Source organism: Lampetra planeri, chromosome 54 (genome assembly GCF_965212315.1).
Source record: "Lampetra planeri chromosome 54, kcLamPlan1.2.h2, whole genome shotgun sequence".
NCBI lineage: Eukaryota > Metazoa > Chordata > Hyperoartia > Petromyzontiformes > Petromyzontidae > Lampetra > Lampetra planeri.
The window spans coordinates 2,541,946-2,561,115 of NC_136160.1; the positions used below are offsets into that span (position 1 = coordinate 2,541,946).

At 53.9% G+C, this 19,170-nt stretch overlaps 1 protein-coding gene across 2 annotated transcripts in view; it reads right to left on the bottom strand.

The window, feature by feature from the left end:
* The window catches only part of LOC144735233 (nuclear factor of activated T-cells, cytoplasmic 3-like), a 147,938-nt gene that overhangs the window by 82,407 nt on the left and 46,361 nt on the right, over positions 1-19,170 (bottom strand). For both annotated transcript variants that reach the window (XM_078617721.1, XM_078617720.1), the window contains exons 2-6: positions 5,881-6,032; positions 4,939-5,216; positions 3,260-3,659; positions 1,217-1,848; positions 44-206 (exon numbers count right to left, since the gene is read on the bottom strand). In XM_078617721.1, coding sequence (XP_078473847.1) covers positions 44-206; positions 1,217-1,848; positions 3,260-3,659; positions 4,939-5,216; positions 5,881-6,032 — 1,625 coding nt within the window. The remainder of the gene's footprint in view (positions 1-43; positions 207-1,216; positions 1,849-3,259; positions 3,660-4,938; positions 5,217-5,880; positions 6,033-19,170) is intronic.

Here is a 19,170-nt window from a genome sequence, read left to right on the forward strand (position 1 = left end):
ATGATGGGGATGACGAGGATGATGAGGCGGAGGCGGAGGGTACCTTCACCACGGGGTGCCCTCCCGTGGTGGCCTTGACGGCACCGCGGCTGCCCTCCGTCTCGTAGTGCGCGCGGTGGTGCGACTTGGGCTGAACGTCCACGCGCAGCTCGTACGGACCGGCCGCGCTCGGCAGCTGCCAGTCCAGGGACGGCAGCGACGTGCTCCTGACGCAAACGAACCACGTGGGGCACTCCGCGTCACGATCGTCGCTTCGGACGTACAACGGCCCAAAGTTCACGCGAGAGCCACCAACTTCGAAACGGCCACGCAAACGATACCCTGCTGGATCATCGGTGAAAGAAGAGCTTCGCTGCTGAGTAAAAATTCAGATTCCGCTGTGTGTCACTGCCAGCGTCTTAGCCACGCCAATCGGGTGCTAGAGGAGAACAGTTTGCGTGCTGCACGATGTCCGGTGCTCCGCGTGCTCCACCGTTGGGACAATCGAGCGGAACGCCACGTGGCACAGCCCTCAACAACGCGCACTCACACACACGGTGTGGGGGGGGGGGGGGCCACACGGCGTGACCGGGAGGGAACCTACGCAGTGGTATCACAGGGGAATGCGTCCGACCGGGTGACACTCTGCGTTTCTAACTTTAGCCCTCTCGAGCCGCCTCCTCTGTCACTGCAAGGGCCTTCGCTTGCCGTGACGGAGGCGCGTGCGCGCTAATGCGTGGCCCGGTCAAAAAGGTATGCGAAAGTCGTGTTGGGCCCTCGGCAAGGAAAGGATTCTGACACCCGGCGGTGCCATGCGGCTCGGTTCGGATAACCAACCGTGCCGCAAGCGACGGGTGCTGGCACGGTTCAGATGTGGCAGTGGAAAAAGGGGTGCTTGCTAAGGGTAAACACCGGCGAACGGGTGCACCGGCAGATAAGAGGGGTCACACGGACAAGAGGTTTCACACTCCATAAAATTGCAATCCCGTTAATGCAACCCAGAGTGCGGAGGAGGCTCCGTGGTTATAATGCGCTACCCTCTAAACTCGGCCGTGGAAAACATCAGTGGGCCAAATTTTCAAACTGTTTCTGGACACCACTTCAACCACCTGCACTGACCAGCATGGTCAGGACCCTCAATGACCGACACGACGTGGGGGTGGAGGGGGCGGCCTTCGTTCACCCGGCCTTCGACAAAGGGCCGCGACGCAACGCGCCACGCAGGACGAGCGCTCACCTGAAGAGCGGCATGTGGCTCGCACCTCCGCAGCTGCCGGCGCCACCTCCACCACCACCGCCACCACCACCTCCTCCCCCCGACACCTTGCTCTTCCACGAGAAGAGCGGCGGCACCGCCAGGAAGTTGTCTCCGGCCATGTGCAAGCCGGGCGACGTCAGCACGGGCGGCAGATCTTTCTTGGCGCAGAGCTGCTGGAAACTGTCGCACGACGAGTCCCTCTCGTCGCCAATGCCGCCGCCACTGCCCGCCGAGGCCTGGTCGAGCGACGTGCGGCGAGCCTTTGGCGGCACGCTCTCCGAGATGTCCAGCACGGCGGCTCCCGGCACGGGCCCCAAGTCGGGAGAGGCGCCGGTCGGCGAGCAGCTGCCCCCGCCGCCGCCGCCTCCTCCGCCGCCGCCGCAGCCGTTTCCGGACGGCACGGGCGTGAGGAAGGGAGGGCCCGCGGGCTCGGCCAGGCCGAGCGAGCGGGGAGACGGCAGCGGGGAGGGAGTGCGCGACGGCGAGGGGGCCGAGGCGTCGGAGCCCGAGTGCCGTCGCTTGCCGCACGGCGACGAGGGCCTCGGGCTCAGGTAGCTCTCCTCCGTGACGCTGGTGCGGGGGGAGCCACTGGGGGAGTGGCGCGGGGAAACCTGCGGCGCACGCGCACGCGCGGGCGAGCGCGTCAAGAGGCGTCACTCAAATGGCCTCTTGCGAGCGGCGGAAAGTGACTGCGGTGTTTGTGCGCGTGTTTGTGTGCGTGTGTGTGTGTGTGCCAGTCATCTCAATCGGTCAACCCATGGCACCGCTTGCCAGCGGGCATTCGACACTTCACGTGGCCTTAAACAGTGCACCTAGCCTGGCACAAGTGCCGCGGTGACATCACCGCCACTTAGTTGCGAATGGCGGTTGTTGCTGTTGTTGGGTTAACGTGCTGTTCGATTTCTGAGTCAAAATTTATTTTGAGAGGCGCATTTATTTATCTATTATCTGGCACCGGGGACAAGATGGCCGCTCGCTACGCAAGCGCCTCGGCTGTGCGATGAAGAGGAGAATGACGCACGCGGCAAGCCCGTAACGGGCCCCGCAGGTGCCGGGATACGAAGAGCGGGGGCTGAAGTTGGACGGGGGAAAGCCCATTTCATGTTTTGCACCAGAAACCCCGTGCCAGTTGCGCTACGCTACCACCCTACCACCCTACGTTACCACCCGCACGACACCCACCCCCCTCCCGCCCCTTCTTTACACACAGCCAACACCAGTGTCGAATTTGTTGGCAGAATTAGTCGCGGGAATATTCGTCGACAAGTGTCAAATTATCGTAGGTTGTGGTGACTGCGAGCAGATGCAAAGCATCGATCTTGAAGCTGACTTCGGCTGCCGAGCAAAAACTTAAGCGCGACCGACTGTGACCAGATAAAATTTACAGTCTGGATGAAGGCACAGGCTCAGAGAGTTTAGTGACGTTATTAGAGTCTGCAGTGCTCTGACGAATATCAAACATGGTAATTGTGTGTGTGTGCGTATACATACAAACACACTGAGATCACCGATTGATTCACCTGATAATATTGTAGCAGGCAAAAACATGCGATTGCTTTTTCATATTATACAAATATAATAAGCAACAAAAAAGGTGGGAAAAAAACCCCACAAATAAAAACAGCGAAAATCACAAGCTAATCAGGAAACCAACAATCCAATGCGACAGAAGTTACTGCACAGCACCGCAGAGCATAATAATACTGTCCAAAATAAAGGTTGTTGGGTTTGATCGCTTAAGTAGAAATGTGTCGAAACCCTCCACCACCCGACACGAGTGCCTGGTGCGTGATGTTTCTGCGCAGCGTAGAGACGCGGCTAACGACAAATCAGCAATTGCTCTGCAAGCGGTTCAGTCCATTTAAATGTTGCGGGGGGGGGGGATCTACGCGGGTCATAGTAAACCCATAACAGAGGCAGAAGTAATGTGGACAGTAAACCCGTCCACATGACTTCTGCATTACAATGACAACGTACAATAGTTACGCGCCAATAACGTCACAGATGTCTCTGGCTGCTCACCTGCAGGTGTGTGCCGTAGGACGGAGGCTGCTGTTGCTGGTGGTGCTGCTGCTGATGGTAGTGCTGCTGCTGATGCTGCTGCTGCTGCTGCTGCTGCAGCTGCAGCTGGTGCTGCTGGTGCGGCAGGTGCGCCCAGGCGTCGTCGAGCGAACCGAGGTGCGGGGAGCCGCCGGGCGAGGGGAGGGGCGACGCGGAGAGGGGCGACGCGGCGTGCAGGCCGATGCGCGACGTCGCCTCGTTGAGCTCCGCCTCGACGTCGTCGCACGCGTACGAGTACGACTCGAGCGACGACGCGTCGGAGAAGCAGCTGCGGGACGACACACTGCTCGCCGGGCTCAGGCTCAGCGCCGACTCGCGGTAGAAGCCGTGCTCCAGCGACAGGTACAGCTGGTCGCGGCTTCTGGTGGGGGGAGGGGGGGTACGGGGGGAGAGGGGGTAGGATGGGGAGGGGACCCTCCTCCGTGAGGGATCGTCGATTGGAACGTCCGTGTTTGAACGCGGCGAAACGTCGTCCACGTCTCACTCCGCCGATCTCTCGCACACCTCACTCCGCTCATCCCCCGCCGCGTCGCACTCGACACATCTCGCGCCTCTCACTCCGCGCATCTCGAAGCTCTTACCGCACCTCATGTCACTCCACAACTCTCATGCCACTCACCTCCCACACCTCACTCAGCTCATCCCAACATCTCACTCCAATCAATCCGCACCTCTCACTCCACTCTTCCCCGCATTGCTCCTATCTCCACGTCTCCGCGCGTGGCCCTGCTGCTCACTAATGACGCGGTCGCGTTGACGTTGCGTTGAGGTCTCACCGCGTACGATATTAATTTTACCACCGTTTTTACCGCGTCCAGCCATTTCCTGACCGGCGTGCGAGGCAGCTTAGTTAAATTCATTTTGTTTGACCAGGTGAGAACCCAGCAAGAGACCAGGTTATGTTGTAACCTCATTTCCACGATGGCCCTGGGACGTATTAACCAAATATTTTTTTAAATTAATTTTACCAGGTAAAGCCCACGGAGCTATTAGCTCTGCGCCATAAATGATAACTCAACGAAATGGCTTATCACGTGGAAATTTACAGCAGCCAAATACTCGAAACGCATGTATGTATGTATGTTGAACTTCTTTCGCACCGTACGGAGCCAACCGTGCTAATCAGAGGTGCGAGGGAAGGACAACAAACTAAACACCAGAGTACCCGGAGAAAAATCCACGCCACCACGGCAAGAGAGAAAACACGGAAACTCCAAATATACAAGAGGTGTCAGGGGTCGGGATCGAAACCCACGACCTCCTGCATACCAGGCGAGGTAGTTAACATCTCACTACGGACAGAGAGAGAGAGACACGCAAACTCCAAATATACAAGAGGTATCAGGGTCGGGATCGAAAACCCACGACCTCCTACCTACCAGGCGAGGTAGTTAACATCTCACTACGGACAGAGAGAGAGACACGCAAACTCCAAATATACAAGAGGTATCAGGGGTCGGGATCGAAAACCCACGACCTCCTGCATACCAGGCGAGGTAGTTAACATCTCACTACGGACAGAGAGAGAGAGAGACACGCAAACTCCAAACATAGAAGAGGTATCAGGGTCGGGATCGAAAACCCACGACCTCCTGCGTACCAGGCGAGGTAGTTAACATCTCTCCACCACGGGGACCCACCTGCCCCTCTCCCTGCCCTCGTGCAGGGCCCTCGCCCCGTCCACACCGCCACCGCCGCCGCCGCCAGGAGGGCCCCCGTCCCCTCCCTCCTCCATCACGTCCATGTCGTGACGCCGCGGCGAGATGGACGTGATCTGGATGCTGGGGCACTCAAACACCGGCATCTGCTGTCGCGAGCCGGCGCCCCCCGCCGGCGGGGCGCCTGACGAGCCGCCGGGGCCGTGCAGGTAGCTGTAGGTCACCTCCCCTCCTGGCTCGCCGCTGGGGCCGGCGTAGCCCTGAGCAGAGGGTGGAGGAGCACGCACGCGCTGGCACGACGGGCTCGGAAAATATAAAACTGCGAACCGTTATTATGTTAACAGGTAAGGCCCACGTTACAGAAACCCCCACAGCCTCTCCGCAGCGTGAGTCACCCCCACTACTCGACAGCATCTTGTCTTGTCTTTCAATATTGCAGGACAAAGGGCAACCCCCCCCCCACCCTCAACCCACATATAGCATGTCAACAGACTTTCGATTTAAAGCTTTCGTGACTGCAGGGATTCATCTTCTTGGTTATTTTGGTAAAGTCACGTAGAAGGGAAATAATAAAATAATAATAATAAAACATAATAAAATAATTATCTGTGAAAATTAATTTATTATGTTTTATTTTTATTCTTTTATTATTTCCCTTCTACGTGACTTTACCGAAAGAATCAAGAAGATGTCAACAGACTGTTGGGGCAAGTCTTCTTAGCGGCACATGCCAGGCCGCCTTTGTCTCCCTGGTGGCGATGTTTACGCATGGCAGCAGGTACTCATCTGGGACCGAGCCAACCTACGGAAGGCCCGGAAACTGGTGCAGACAATTGTCACCGATATTGGTCGTGAGCTGGAATCAAACTCGGGTCGCCAGGTACACACACACACACACAGGTGGCCAACGCGGTGGGTCCATACCGTGCCGTGGTTTGCCCGTGGCGGGGAGCAGAACGTTGCGGCGTGGCCCGAGGCGGACGCGTGGCAGGGGATGGCGATCGGCGCGTTTGTGGCCGCACCCACGGCGTCCACCCCGCCGCCAGGGCCCGGGAACCCCGCCACGTCGTCAACATCTAGAGCAGCACGCGGGCACACACGCACGCGGATGCAGGCACACGCACACGCACACACACACGCATGCGGACGCAGGCACACGCACACACGCACGCGGACACACGCACACACACACACGGGCACGCACGCGGACACAGGCACACGCACACACACACGCGGGCACACACGCACGCGCACGCGGACGCAGGCACGCACACGCGGGCAAACGCACACATGCGGGCACGCGCACACGCGGGCACGGGGAGAGACAGAGAACGACAAATGAGATGCATGTTGCACCGGAAGCGCGTCGGGCTAGCTCGCACCGCGCTATAAACCGAGGGATGCGAGTTTGATTCCTGGCTACGTCCGACATCAGTGGGAAGTGATCACCGACCCGTTGTTGGGTACCCACCTCCTTCACCTTACCAATGCCAACCGGGCCGTACGGTCAAGAACGGTGAAGCAGCCCTGACCTCATCTTTTATATTCGTAGACCGCCTTACGTTTATACGACCGGGAAGGACGGCGTGGCGGCGGCCAATGGAGGCGCGTGTATTCTAGTGCGTACTCCGAAAATCAAAGGATCCACTCTCACCAAACGACTCGTGAAAAAAAGAAAGTGGGCAAGTGCATCTGGGCAAGACGACTTCGCGAAAAAGGCAGACGGTCTAATCCCACAGGACGTCCACTGCTGTATGTATTGTACGTACGTTGAACTTCTTTCGCACCGTACGTATCCAACCGTGCTAATCGGAGGTGTGGGGGAAGGACAACAAACTAAACTGCTGGAGTGCGAGAAATGGTGGCGGATTTGGGGAGTCCTTTATCCAGCAGTGGACTAAATATGGCCGCAACTCCTGCTGCCGCCACTGCTGCTGCAACCACTGATGACGATGATGATGACAAAAATGAAACGTACAAAGTTTACCTCGGGTGAATGGCCAGGCTTGCTGGCCTATCCGAGACTGCGATGATTTCTGACCAAAAATGTATCGCACCATCATCAATATTTGACCGCGATGCAAATCCGAAGCGTAAATCATCAGGGGAGACACGCGCCGGTGTCCCCCCCCCTACCCCCCACCATGAACACGACAACAAAAACAAAGATCCCACGTATAGCCTACAGACTGTTGGGGAAAATTCTGTTAGCGAGCACCTATGAAGGCCGGCACGGCGCACTCTTTTATCTCCGCAGTGGCGATGTTTACACATCGCACCAGGTACTCATTTGAGGCCGAGTCGACCTAGGGGAGGCCCAGGGCCAGTTCAGATGATCGTCACCGGTGTTGGCCGTGAGCGGGAATCGAACCCGGGTGGCCGGGTTCGTAGTGCAACGCGCTAACCGTGACACCACCGCTCCCCGCACACACACACACAGACGTGCCAAGCGAACATCACTCGGGGCCTCGCCATGTCGTGCCCCCCCCCCCCCACCATTAGAACCGTGCCTCTGAAACTCAAGGCCTCCCACCCCGAGTACGTTCAATTTAGCGCAGGACACGCTGTCGAGCGGCGGAGAATTAAAATTTTAAAATGTCGCAGTATTTCACGTGGAAAAAAATAATTTGAAGTGCCATTTAGTTCACCACACCGGGCGACACGTCGCCACGCGCTTGAATCATCATCTCGGTGTGATTTTACGCCTCGCACGGGGCACGGGCGTGTTCAGGTTGGCAGCGCTAATGCCCAGAAGATTCGCTGCGAATGTACCGCGCGAGAACGAAAATGTTACGGGCCCCGTTCACAAGAGGTTAGAAAAAGCGCTGCGTTACCGATCGATCCGACAACGTCTTGAGCAACCGGCCGTCATTGGCTAAACCAAGGCCCGGCAAAGTGAACAACCACTCCAGTTGCATTTCGACGAGACGACGCGTCCAAATTGAAGACGTTCACGGAGCGATTACGTCAGCTCGCGAGCGGGTGCTAGGCGGGGATTGCTACATCGCAATGACCATGAATGGTGGGGCGGTGGATTGGGGAGGCTTCTCAGCCAGCAGTGGGTTGACCGTGGCCGATGATGGTGATGATAAATCGAAGGAGTTTGTATTGAGAGGCTGGCTCGGAGGGCAGAGCGTTGAACTGGCACAGCTGAGTTCGAATCCAGGTCGTGGTTTTGCCCGTTACTCTGTGGAGCAGAGGATCATTTAAAAGGACCTCACGAGGTAGCTCTATGACGTCCACTTTGGTGGCTTACCATTCCCCGACACGAACAAAAAAAATCAACGCTGCCCTGCGCTAAGATAGCCGTGGATGCTTAAGCGGCGTGACGGCGGTGGCATAATCGGGATGAAATAGGGGTGGGTGAGAAACAACTACAAAAATAAATGTTGAGCAAACAATTGATGTCTTTCATTAGCACAAGGCCATCGCGAGAATCCGGTTTGGTATTGCATGACGTACACTGTGACCATGTGCACGGGGTAGAGGGCATTCTGTCCTACAACTTCACGTGGCCCAGCCGCACTCCTTTAATCATTCAGCTGATTCCATATTTATAACACCAGCCCTACATGTAGCGTGAAAGACGAAGACCCACCCCCGCCCCATATAGCCTGTAACAGACTGTTCGGGGCAAGTGCCGTTAGCGAGCGGCACCTATAAAGGCCGGCACGGCACACCAGGGGGTTGGGTGGCGGCCAGCGTCACGCCCGGCCGCCGTTGTCCCCCTCGTGGAGAGGCCGAGTCGACCCAGGGGAAGGCCCACGACCGGTTCAGATAATCGTCACCGGGTGTTGGTGGCCGCGAGTGGGAATCGAGCAGCGGGTTGGTGAGCTCGTGGCGCGGGGCGTTGATCGCCGCGGCCCCGCTCTCCAAACGCGGTGCGCGCGCGTACACACGCGTACACACGCTGACAAAGATCCCCGGTTAAAGATCCTCGCACATCAAAGTGTCATTCGCGAGCATCTTACCAAGCAGAGCAGCACGAGAGTGGGTGGCGTAGCCAGTGCCACCCACTGCCTGCCTTTGTCTCCCCAGTGGTGATGTTCACACATCACACCAGGTACTCGATTGAGGCCGAGTCGACCTAGGGGGGGACCCATGACCAATTCGGATAATCGTCGCCGGCGATGTCCGCGAGCGTAACTCAAACATGCACGTCAAACGCACGCGCAACGCGCACGCAACAAATATGCCTCTTTTAGCTCGGAAAGATTGTGAGGGTAAGTTCTGTTAACGGGCGTCCATTAGAGCATTGTCTGCATGGAACACAGGTGGGGTTCTGGGGTCACCTAAACGCTTCAGGTGCCTTTGTCTCCCCGACGGTGACCTTACAACGCTGCACCATGTACTCGGGTGTCGTCCTATGAGAGGCCATAACTTGCAACTATTTTTATTTTACCAGGTAAGGCCCCACTGAGCTATGTAGCTCTTTTTAAGAAGCGACCTGGCCACAAATGATTGCTCAACCAAGTGGCTTATCGTCGCGTGGAAATTTATAGCAGCCAAATAAATACTCTTCAAAGCGCGATGTTGATTCTAAATGTGGAGGGTAAAACCGGAGGACCCGGAGAAAAATCCACACAACCACAGTGAAGAGAGAGACACACGCAAACTCCAAATATACAGCAGGCGTCAGGGTTGGGATCGAACCCACGTCCTCATGCATGCCGGGCGAGGGAGCTAACCTCTCGGCACCGTGGCACCCAATATCCTTCGAAACTCACGCGCTTACAAACAGACAGCAGCACATTTCACTCGAAGACAGAGGCCCCGCTCCTCCTCGCAGTCACACAGAGACAAAGATTCCCCAAATAGCCTGTAACATGCTCTTGGGGCAAGTGCTGTTAGCGAGCACCTACAAAAGCCGGCACGGCACACAAGGGGGGTGGAATGGTCAGCAACACGCCCGACCTCCTTTGTCTCCCCAGTGGCGATGTTTTCACACCGCACCATGTACTCATTTAGGGCTGAGTCGACCTAGGGGAGGCCCGGGACCGGTTAAGATAATCGTCACTGGTGCTGGCCGTGAGCGGGAATCGAACTCGGGTCCGCAGGGTTTGTAGCGCAGCGCAGCGCTAACCGCTACACGACCGCTCTCCACGCAGTCACACACACGCACAGACACACGGTCAAGTGACATTGTTACACAACATATTAAGATTTTAAATGCGAAGCGTCTTACGTGCAACAGACGATGGCGCCATGGTTTGCGCATCGTAAGATGAACCCGGCAACCCAGGTTTACCGATTACCGCGTTCACTATTCGGATTTCCGATTGCACGAATTTTTTAAATAAATAAATCAACCGCAAATAAATTGATTACGATAAATCGATGTAATCGATGTCATTCGTGTAATCATAATCGGAATCTTTATTTAGCCTGGAGGAATCCGATGAGCAATGAAGCTCTTTTTCTTCACAATGGCACGGGGTAAGACCGTTACAACAAACAGTACAAAAACACACGAAAGGATTGCAGAGTATAGGAAAAGGTAAAAAAGAAATTCAACTAAACCATCCCCATCCTGATCATGCCAGCTCGCCTGCAATGCAAATCATAATGCCAGGCACCAAACAGGTGAGGGGAGGCGGGGGGGGGTTGGTGGCTGATCCAGACAAGAGACTTATTTGTACCGACAAATGAGTCCCATGCACTTGCACGTTTCGCGCCCGAGCAAACACCGTGGAAACACAAAACTCGCAACTTACAGCGAAGTTTCGACTCAGGTGGCGGTAATGAAAAATAACACACGCCCACAACAGCACCACCCAAACGTAATTGACATGCACAGAGGGTGCTGAACGGACATTTATAGCAGCCAAAATAAACTTCGCGGCCAGATTTGTGGGTTTTCGAAGGAGACGATACTGCCCAAGGCAATGGTGGTGGGGGGGGGGGGAAATCAAAACACTGCAGACACATTGGATGTGCTCCCTGTGTCCGAAGTAATGCAAACCAGATGCCATGCGCCGTCGTGCGAAAACCAGGAGATTTCGCAGGGAAGGATATAATGTCAACTTGTGATGCGTCGCGCGGTGTCCGCTCGCTCTCGCAGAGACGGAGAGCGACGCAAGAGGCGTGAATAATAACAGACAAAGCGGCGGGCCAGCGCCAACAAGCGCCTGAGCTCTGCAGTCCTATATGTGTGTGTGTGTGTGTGAAGGCGTAATTGGCCAATTAATCGGTACTTTCACGTGGAAGTAAACCGGAGCACATGGGGGAAAAAAAACCCACGTGCAAGGGGAAAGCACCGTCCACAATTATTATAATAATAATCATCGTCATCATCAGTCATTGTCAATCCACGAGATGAAACTCCGAAACGCTGCGTGAACGATTGAGGAGGCAGCACGCCACAACAGGATTGCGTGTGCAGGCGCAACGCTGCGCTGCTCAGACAGCGGGAAGGTATCATGACTTGTGGGCATGTCACGTGACCACAAGACTGCATTGCACAACGCTCCGAGTCTTAAATTTCGATTTAAAGCTTTCGTGACTGCAGGGATTCATCTTCTTGGTTTTTTCGGTAAAGTCACGTAGAAGGAAAATAATAAAATAATAAAAATAAAACATAATTAAATAATTCTCACGACGTTTCGGCCACAACGCAAGCAGCCGTCCTCAGGTGAAGAACAGGTCTGTCGGAAAGACTTCAGACGCTGTCTTTCCGACAGACCTGTTCTTCACCTGAGGACGGCTGCTTGCGTTGTGGCCGAAACGTCGTGAGAATTATTTTATTATGTTTTATTATTTCATTATTTCCACTCCGAGTCTTGTCTAGACCACCCGACTTCGAAAGAGCAGAAACGGGCGGCCGTTTCACACGATGGCTGCAATGTAATGAAGAGTCCTCGTTTTAGACGGGGACGGCCTTACACGCTCGTCTCCCTGAGCGACTGCAGCCCGAGTTCGACCCCCGGCCATGGCTAACATGAGCGACAAGAGACATATAAACCAGTCCTGGGCACCCCCCCCCCCCTTACTCCCCATTTGTCCTTCCGCCGCACCTCCGATTGGCGTGGTTGGCTATGTACGGTGCAAAAGAAGTCCAACATACATACACTGAGCAGCAGAGTGAAGTACGGCCAAACAACCGACCATGACCGAGACAACATGGGGAGGGGCCTTCATCTAGTAGTGAAATTACAAAGGGGCTGCAACATACGAACTATTTATATTTAACCAGGTAAGGCCCACTGAGCGATACAGCTCCTTTTCTGAAACGACTTGGCCACAAATGACAGCCCGACGAAGTGTATTATCACGTGGGCATTTACAGCAGCCACATACTCTAAACGCAAATTGATTCTAAATGTGGAGGGGAAAACCAGAGGACACGGAGAAAAAAAATCCACGCGACCTAGGGGAGAGACACGCAAACTCCAAATATACAGCAAGCGTCGGGGTCGGGCTTGAACCCGCGACCTCCTGCATACCAGGCGAAGTAGTAAACATCTCGCCACAGCGGCAACCCAAACATCAGGTGGCTATGCCAGATTGATGCTACGTTCACACATCCAGGGTGTTACGTAGGTCGGCTGGCCCAGCGAATGCTTCCCAATCACTCTGCCGGCAAACGTATTGCCGGGTGCAAAAGCTCCCCCGGTCTTCCGAGGAGGCTCTTGTTTTCTGGTACTGCACTTGCGAGTCGGGGGGGGGGGTACGCAATGTTCCTGCCAGATGGCCCGTGCATGCCTTCCTCTGCGGTGGAGTGGACACGGAGGAAACCGCTCGCTGTGAACGCCCCCCCCCCCGCCTCCGCCTGTCTGGCCCCCGCGGTCGACATCACGGCTGAGCAGAGAGAGAGAGGAGCGTCCGTTCCCACACGTTCTGGTCGGAGGCGAGGAGAGCTCCCGCGGCTGCCGCTGTCACGCGACGGGGCAAGTGGCGCCAAAGGTGGCAACTGAGCGAGCGGTAGGGGGTGGGGGGGGGAGTGGGTGTACTCTTTTTCCTTAATTTTTAAACGATTTTTTTTATTTAAACTATTTTTATTTTACGACCAACCAGGGAAGGCCCACCGATATATATTTTACCAGGCTACTATGTGGCACTTGCTCACAAGCGACCTGGTCACAAATGATGGCTCGACGAAGTGGCTCGTCACGACCGCGTGGAAATGTATCGCGGGCACATATACTCTTGAACGCGTGACATTGATTCGAAATGCGAAGCGAAAAAAACGGAAAGAAAAATCCACGCGACCACGGGGAGGTACATGCAAACTCCAAATATACAGGCATCAGGGGTCGGGATCAAATCCACGACCTCCTGTATGCCAGGCAAGGTAGTTAACATCTCGTCACTGCGGTGCCCCAAAAAAAAGTCTCAGTTCCTGGTAGGTGGTCTGAAAAAAAATCGAGTTGTTTAAAATAATCTTCTAGAAAATGATTCTCTATAATAAGACATTCCCATCCAGACCAGTGTCCTTCATTGCAAGGCCCGCGGGCCACTGGTGGCCTTTAAGTGCGGCCCCTGACAATACACAACATGTGAAAACACCCACCCCACCCCATCATCACCATCATCACCATCATCACCGTGCTGTTGTCAAACCCCCAATGGTTTCAAATAATGAGTGGCGCCCCTCACTCCGATTCATAAAGAGGTCATCGCGATACCTTACAGGAAAAATCAAACGAAGGTAGTCCTACCTATAAAACCAAGACGCATATAAAAATATCAAATTGAGAGGACACACTCGTGGAAAAGCTAAATGGAAAAAAAAAATTGTCTTGCAGTTTCCTGAACTGTTTCGATACTCGGAGCCAATCTGAGGGGCCCGACGGAAGAGAGTTCCACATCTCGGGCACAGCGTAGAATAAAAAATTCGAGGTTTTGCCGGCAGGGCTCGGCCTGAAGAGAGCAAGGCATGTACTGTATCTCTCTACCAGATGTAGTCTGGGGGGCAGAACGGGACCGCAGGTACTGAGGACCAAGGCCGTTTTTAGCTGTGTAAGTCATTGCAGCCGACTTAAATTGCATGCGATAGCTGACCAGATGATGTCCCTATTGGCAAAAGTGGCCCTCGATCCCCCTCTGAAAATTAGTGAAGAACACCGACCCGGAGGATACAAGAAGCCCCACCACCAGCCATTGAGAAATCACCTTCCAGGAGACATCTCTCCCCGTTTCAAAGCAACGCTTTCACAACCATCTTCCGGACGATGGCTCTTCTCAATGTCATCTTTCTCCAGATTACAAGATGCGCGCTTTCTCCCAGTTCCCCCACTCTCTAAAAAGATTCTTTCATTTCATATTTCACACCCCCATTCCCCGCATTTCCAGGATGACACTTCGGGATGCGGATTACTCTGTGGAACACCGTCGCTACGCAAAAGCACTCGCGCGCTCTTTACGGAGGGCAACTTATGCAACACGCGTCGGCCATTTCACGCCGAACGCGCCAACGTGGCAACAAAACCTCGCAGCAGCAGCAGCAGCGCACTTGGTCGAACGCTCGCAAAAGTGTAAAAACACCGCGGGAAAAAATATTTTCGAAAAAATTGAGAATTGGAAAAACAAACAAGGAGTGAACAATAACCCACCCCCCCCTCTTTGTGTTGACCCCCGGTGACAGCCGGCGAGTGCCTCCAGCCCGGTCACAACGCGCACGACACCACGGAGACCCCGGTCACAAAACGCGCGCGGACGGGCGGGGGGGACGCCTTACTCATCAGCGGCACCTGCGGCTACAACGAGCCCCTTGGGGCTTCACCGACAAAGTTCGGTCACCCGTTTTGCAGCCAAGGCGCTCGAAGCAGCTACCTGCGCGCGCGCAGGCGTAACGCATCCTTGCGTCGTCGGCCGCAGGTGCCGCCCCGCGGGCATCGTAGTAGGTGATGCACGCCGGGCCATTCGATCTCTCCAACGCGCGGCAGCTGAAACAACGGGGCGGGTTTTCTGACATCCGTATACTGGCCGCTTGCCGTTTTGAGTCTTTGGGTCTTGCGCCTTAGCAACCCGCACATTTGTTTTTGTTGTTACAGAGAAATCAACGCTCTCGAGTGCAGCGAGCGAGAGAGAGAGAGACAGAGTTCACGCTCTCATCCCGGTCACCGATAAAAGGCACAAAATCCATCGTTCTCTATTTGGGGCGTTTCGCTTAAATTTGGCTAAATATCAGTGCTGAGACTTAAAAAGAAATGTGGCCGTTTGACACGCACAATGAACGGTCTTTGGAGGGCATATAAAATGTTTTTCTCGAGTGCGGATAAAGGGTCTCTCCTTAAGGGACTTTTGAAGCAGTTCTCTGCTGTCAACTTCACAGGCCATGCTCTGACCAAGGTCACCCTTGCAATGGGTCTCAGTGGGTTTACTGCATCTTATTATTTGGTTCTTTCGGTTAAGTCACGTCTAAAGAAAAAATAATAAATTAAATTAAATAATTTAATTATTTAATTTCATTATTATTTGGTTCTTTCGGTTAAGTCACGTCTAAAGATAAAATAATAAATTTAATTAAATAATTTAATTATTTAATTTCATTTATTATTTTATCTTTAGACGTGACTTAACCGAAAGAACCAAATAATAATTCCTGCAGTCACGAAAGTTCTAAAATTATTATTACTGCATCTTTCTTGGCTACATTAAGGGTACCGACACGAGCCTGCCTGCACAAGTTGCGAATGCAAATGTGTTCGTGTGAAGTGAACCCAAGGCAATATCACAATGGGACTGGAAAACTAAGGCAATGAATACAAAATGAAATTTTAAAAACGCTTCCAGTACCATACTCTATACTAAAAACCTGAGTGCATGTGGGCTAAAGTGAACACCCCACATCCGGGTACTGCCAGCTCTACCCCAATCACAAAGCATGAGTGCACGCACGCACAAAGACAAAGATCCCCCGAATAACCTTTAAACAGACTGTTGGAGCAAGTGCTGTCCGTGAGCACCTACAAAGGCCGGCACGGCACACGAAGGGGGTGGGGTGGCCAGCACCACGCCCGGCCGCCTGTCTCCCCAGTGGCGATGTTTACACACCGCACCAGGTACTCATTTGAGGCTGAGTCGACCTCGGGGAGGCCCAGGACGAGTTCAGATAAACCTCATCAGTGTTGGTGGCCGTGAGCGGGAATCGAACTCGGGCCGCCGGGTTCGTAGCGCAACGCACTAACCACTACGCCACCGCTCCCCCACGCACACACAAAAGATAATATCCCCCGTATAGCCTGAACAGACTATAGGCGGAAAGTGCTGTTAGCGAGGAGCACCTATGAAGGCCGGCACGGCACACGGAGGGGATGGGTGGCCAGCACCACACCCACGCACGCACGCGCACAGACACACAAAGACAAAGATCCCCTATGTAGACTGAACAGACTGTTGGGGCAAGTGCTGTTAGCGAACACCTATGAAGACCGGCACGGCAAACGAGGGGGTGGGTGGCCAGCACCACGCCCACGCATGCACCCACACAGACACACAAAGACAAAGATCCCCTATGTAGCCTGAACAGACTGTTGGGGCAAGTGCTGTTAGCGAACACCTATAAAGACCGGCACGGCAAACGAGGGGGTGGGTGGCCAGAACCATGCCCGGCCGCCTTTGTCCCCCGAGTAGCGATGCTTACACATTGCACCAGGTACTCATTTGAGGCTGAGTCGACCTCGGGGAGGCCCAGGACCGGTTCAGATATTCATCACCGATGTCGGCCGTAAGCGGGAATGGAACTTGGGTCGCCAATTTCGTAGCGCAGGGCGCCAACTGCTACAATTCCGTGCACGCGCACACACACAGACACATACGCACAAACACACGCACACACAAGCAGGCGCACACACCACACACATACGGGTCAATTGAACGGGTGCTGAAGCTGCGGTTAAATAACGCACTCGTTCAGATCTCTCCTCCTCCAGCCCCGCTATAATTTACAACACACCTGGCGGGTGACTCTCCCCCCCACCTCCTGCCAACCCAAACACACGGCACACAAACTGCAGCCCCAGCTGCCATAAACAACAAATGACAACAGTTAAACTCCGGCATGCTTCTGTGTGCTTTTTACAAAGGAGGATTTGGGTGGTGGTTCGCAGGGGAGGTGTGGGGGAGGGAAAATTTTAATTTGACTGAAAATGTGTCAACCCCTTTTAGGATGGGATTTGCAAACACTAAGTGGTAATAGGGATCAAAAACATCGGGGCGTTGAAGGCCTTGACAGGGTAGTTAAAACAATAACGACGACAATTATTAATGTCTTCGTTTTTAGAGCATCCCGACACAGATAGCCCATGATAGGACAATAATTAGCACGGTCGGTTTACGTACGGTGCGCGAAAGATACAACAAACTAATTAACGTTTTGTTTTTCGGGCATTAACACAAAAGCCCAAGACATGACACAGTAATGAAAAAAAATAGTAATCATTATTACATTTTTCAAACGCCATTCAATGCTTCGTGAGGGCCTCCCCATGTATAAGCGTTGAACTTCTTTCGCACGGTACTATGTAGCCAACCGGGCATGCCGCGGTGGGTCGGAGGGTTGTTTGACCGTACTTCACCACGCTGGTGAGCGCAGGTTGGTGAAAGGGGTGCGCAGGAGCGGTTCAGACATCGCTCACCACCAACATTAGCCGTGACCAGGAATCGAACTCAGGAGAACCAGCTTCATATGTCGCAGTGCACTAACCACCGCACCACCACCACCATCATCATCATCAGACAGCATCCTGTGATCCCGCTCGTGCTGTCGACACGAGCTCCCTCACCTCAGTGTTCTGCACACATTTTCAGGCGGAGTGCACTTTCGCCGATGAGACGTCGTAATTGTGAGGGCCGCCACACATTATTTGAAACCACCGAGATGATGGGAGGGTGCTTTCACATTCGTGCATTGTCGGGGAGGGGGACGCACGTCAGGGGCCGCTCTAAAAGCCACCAGAGGGGCCGCCAGTGGCCCACGTGCCTTGGCAACGAAGGACTGGCGACTCTCGATGAGAGAGAGACAACGACTCTGAGAGACGAGGAACAACGGACAAGCGTGAAGGCAGCCGCACGCAGCGACCCAGCGGCAACAATCGCCCAAGCTCCCGCGGTCCTCTACGTGGCGAGGTGTTCTCACCGACGGATCGTGAGCGTGCAATGCATGTGGGACAGAGGTCCCACATGCATTGCACGATACCCGGGTACGGGTACCGGTTTGCGGCCCTGGTGCGGCCGGGTACGGGTATGGGTAGGCCGTGAGTCACTGGTGAGTAACCGTTTGTCACTCATTTCGGGTAGGGTACGGGTACGGGTAGGGAACGGGTACCCGTACACGGCCGGGTACGGGTACGGGTAAGGAATCAAAACCCGTTTGCAACCTCTGATGTGGGAGGAATCCTGAGCGCACGGGAGAAAGCCCCCACACATGCTGGGCTGTTGTCCCATGTATGAACCGAGCAGCTGGTTTTGGAATTGCAGGATGTCAGGAGATCGTGATGACTCTGTCACCAGGTGCATACATTACCCCCCCCCCTCATCTACCGCCCCCCCATCCCCCAAAAGCTCCCCAAGCCACCTGTTTCATTTCGACATTTCACAAACGTGGCAATGAAAACGGAGTTCATAGATCAGACTCAAAGCAAAGTAACTCTAGAGCATTTAGCCCAGGCAGAATATCAATAGAAGTACTGTACTAGTACTCTACAAACTGACTCTTTACGGGATATTCTCTCCTCCTGGGCAAACATCCCCCGACCCCCCCGTTCGGGAAATTGGTTTAGCTTTTCATATTATTCAATACCCTACTAGGCATGCCACGAGTAATTAACTTTCTTCTTAGGTTTTTTCGGTAAAGTCACGGAGAAAGTAAAATAAAATAAAAACAAAAATCACGACGTTTCGGAGGCAACACAAGTCTCCGTCATCAGGTGGGACCGCCACAGCCAGATTAGCTGTACCACTTGATACAGCTAATCTGGCTGTGACGGTCCCACCTGATGACGGAGACTTGTGTTGCCTCCGAAACGTCGTGATTTTTGTTTTTATTTTATTTTACTTTCTACGTGACTTTACCGAAAAAACCTAAGAAGATGATTCCTTGCAGTCACGAAAGCTTCAAATCTAGAACGAGTAATTAATTCAAATTATAATTTTAATGTTCACGATAAATGAATCTAATTATACATTGCTGTATACAGGGACTCCTCTATTTACGACAGAGTTAGGTTCCAGAGGTCTGTACGTAAGTCAATTTGTTCGTAAGTCGAACTTTAC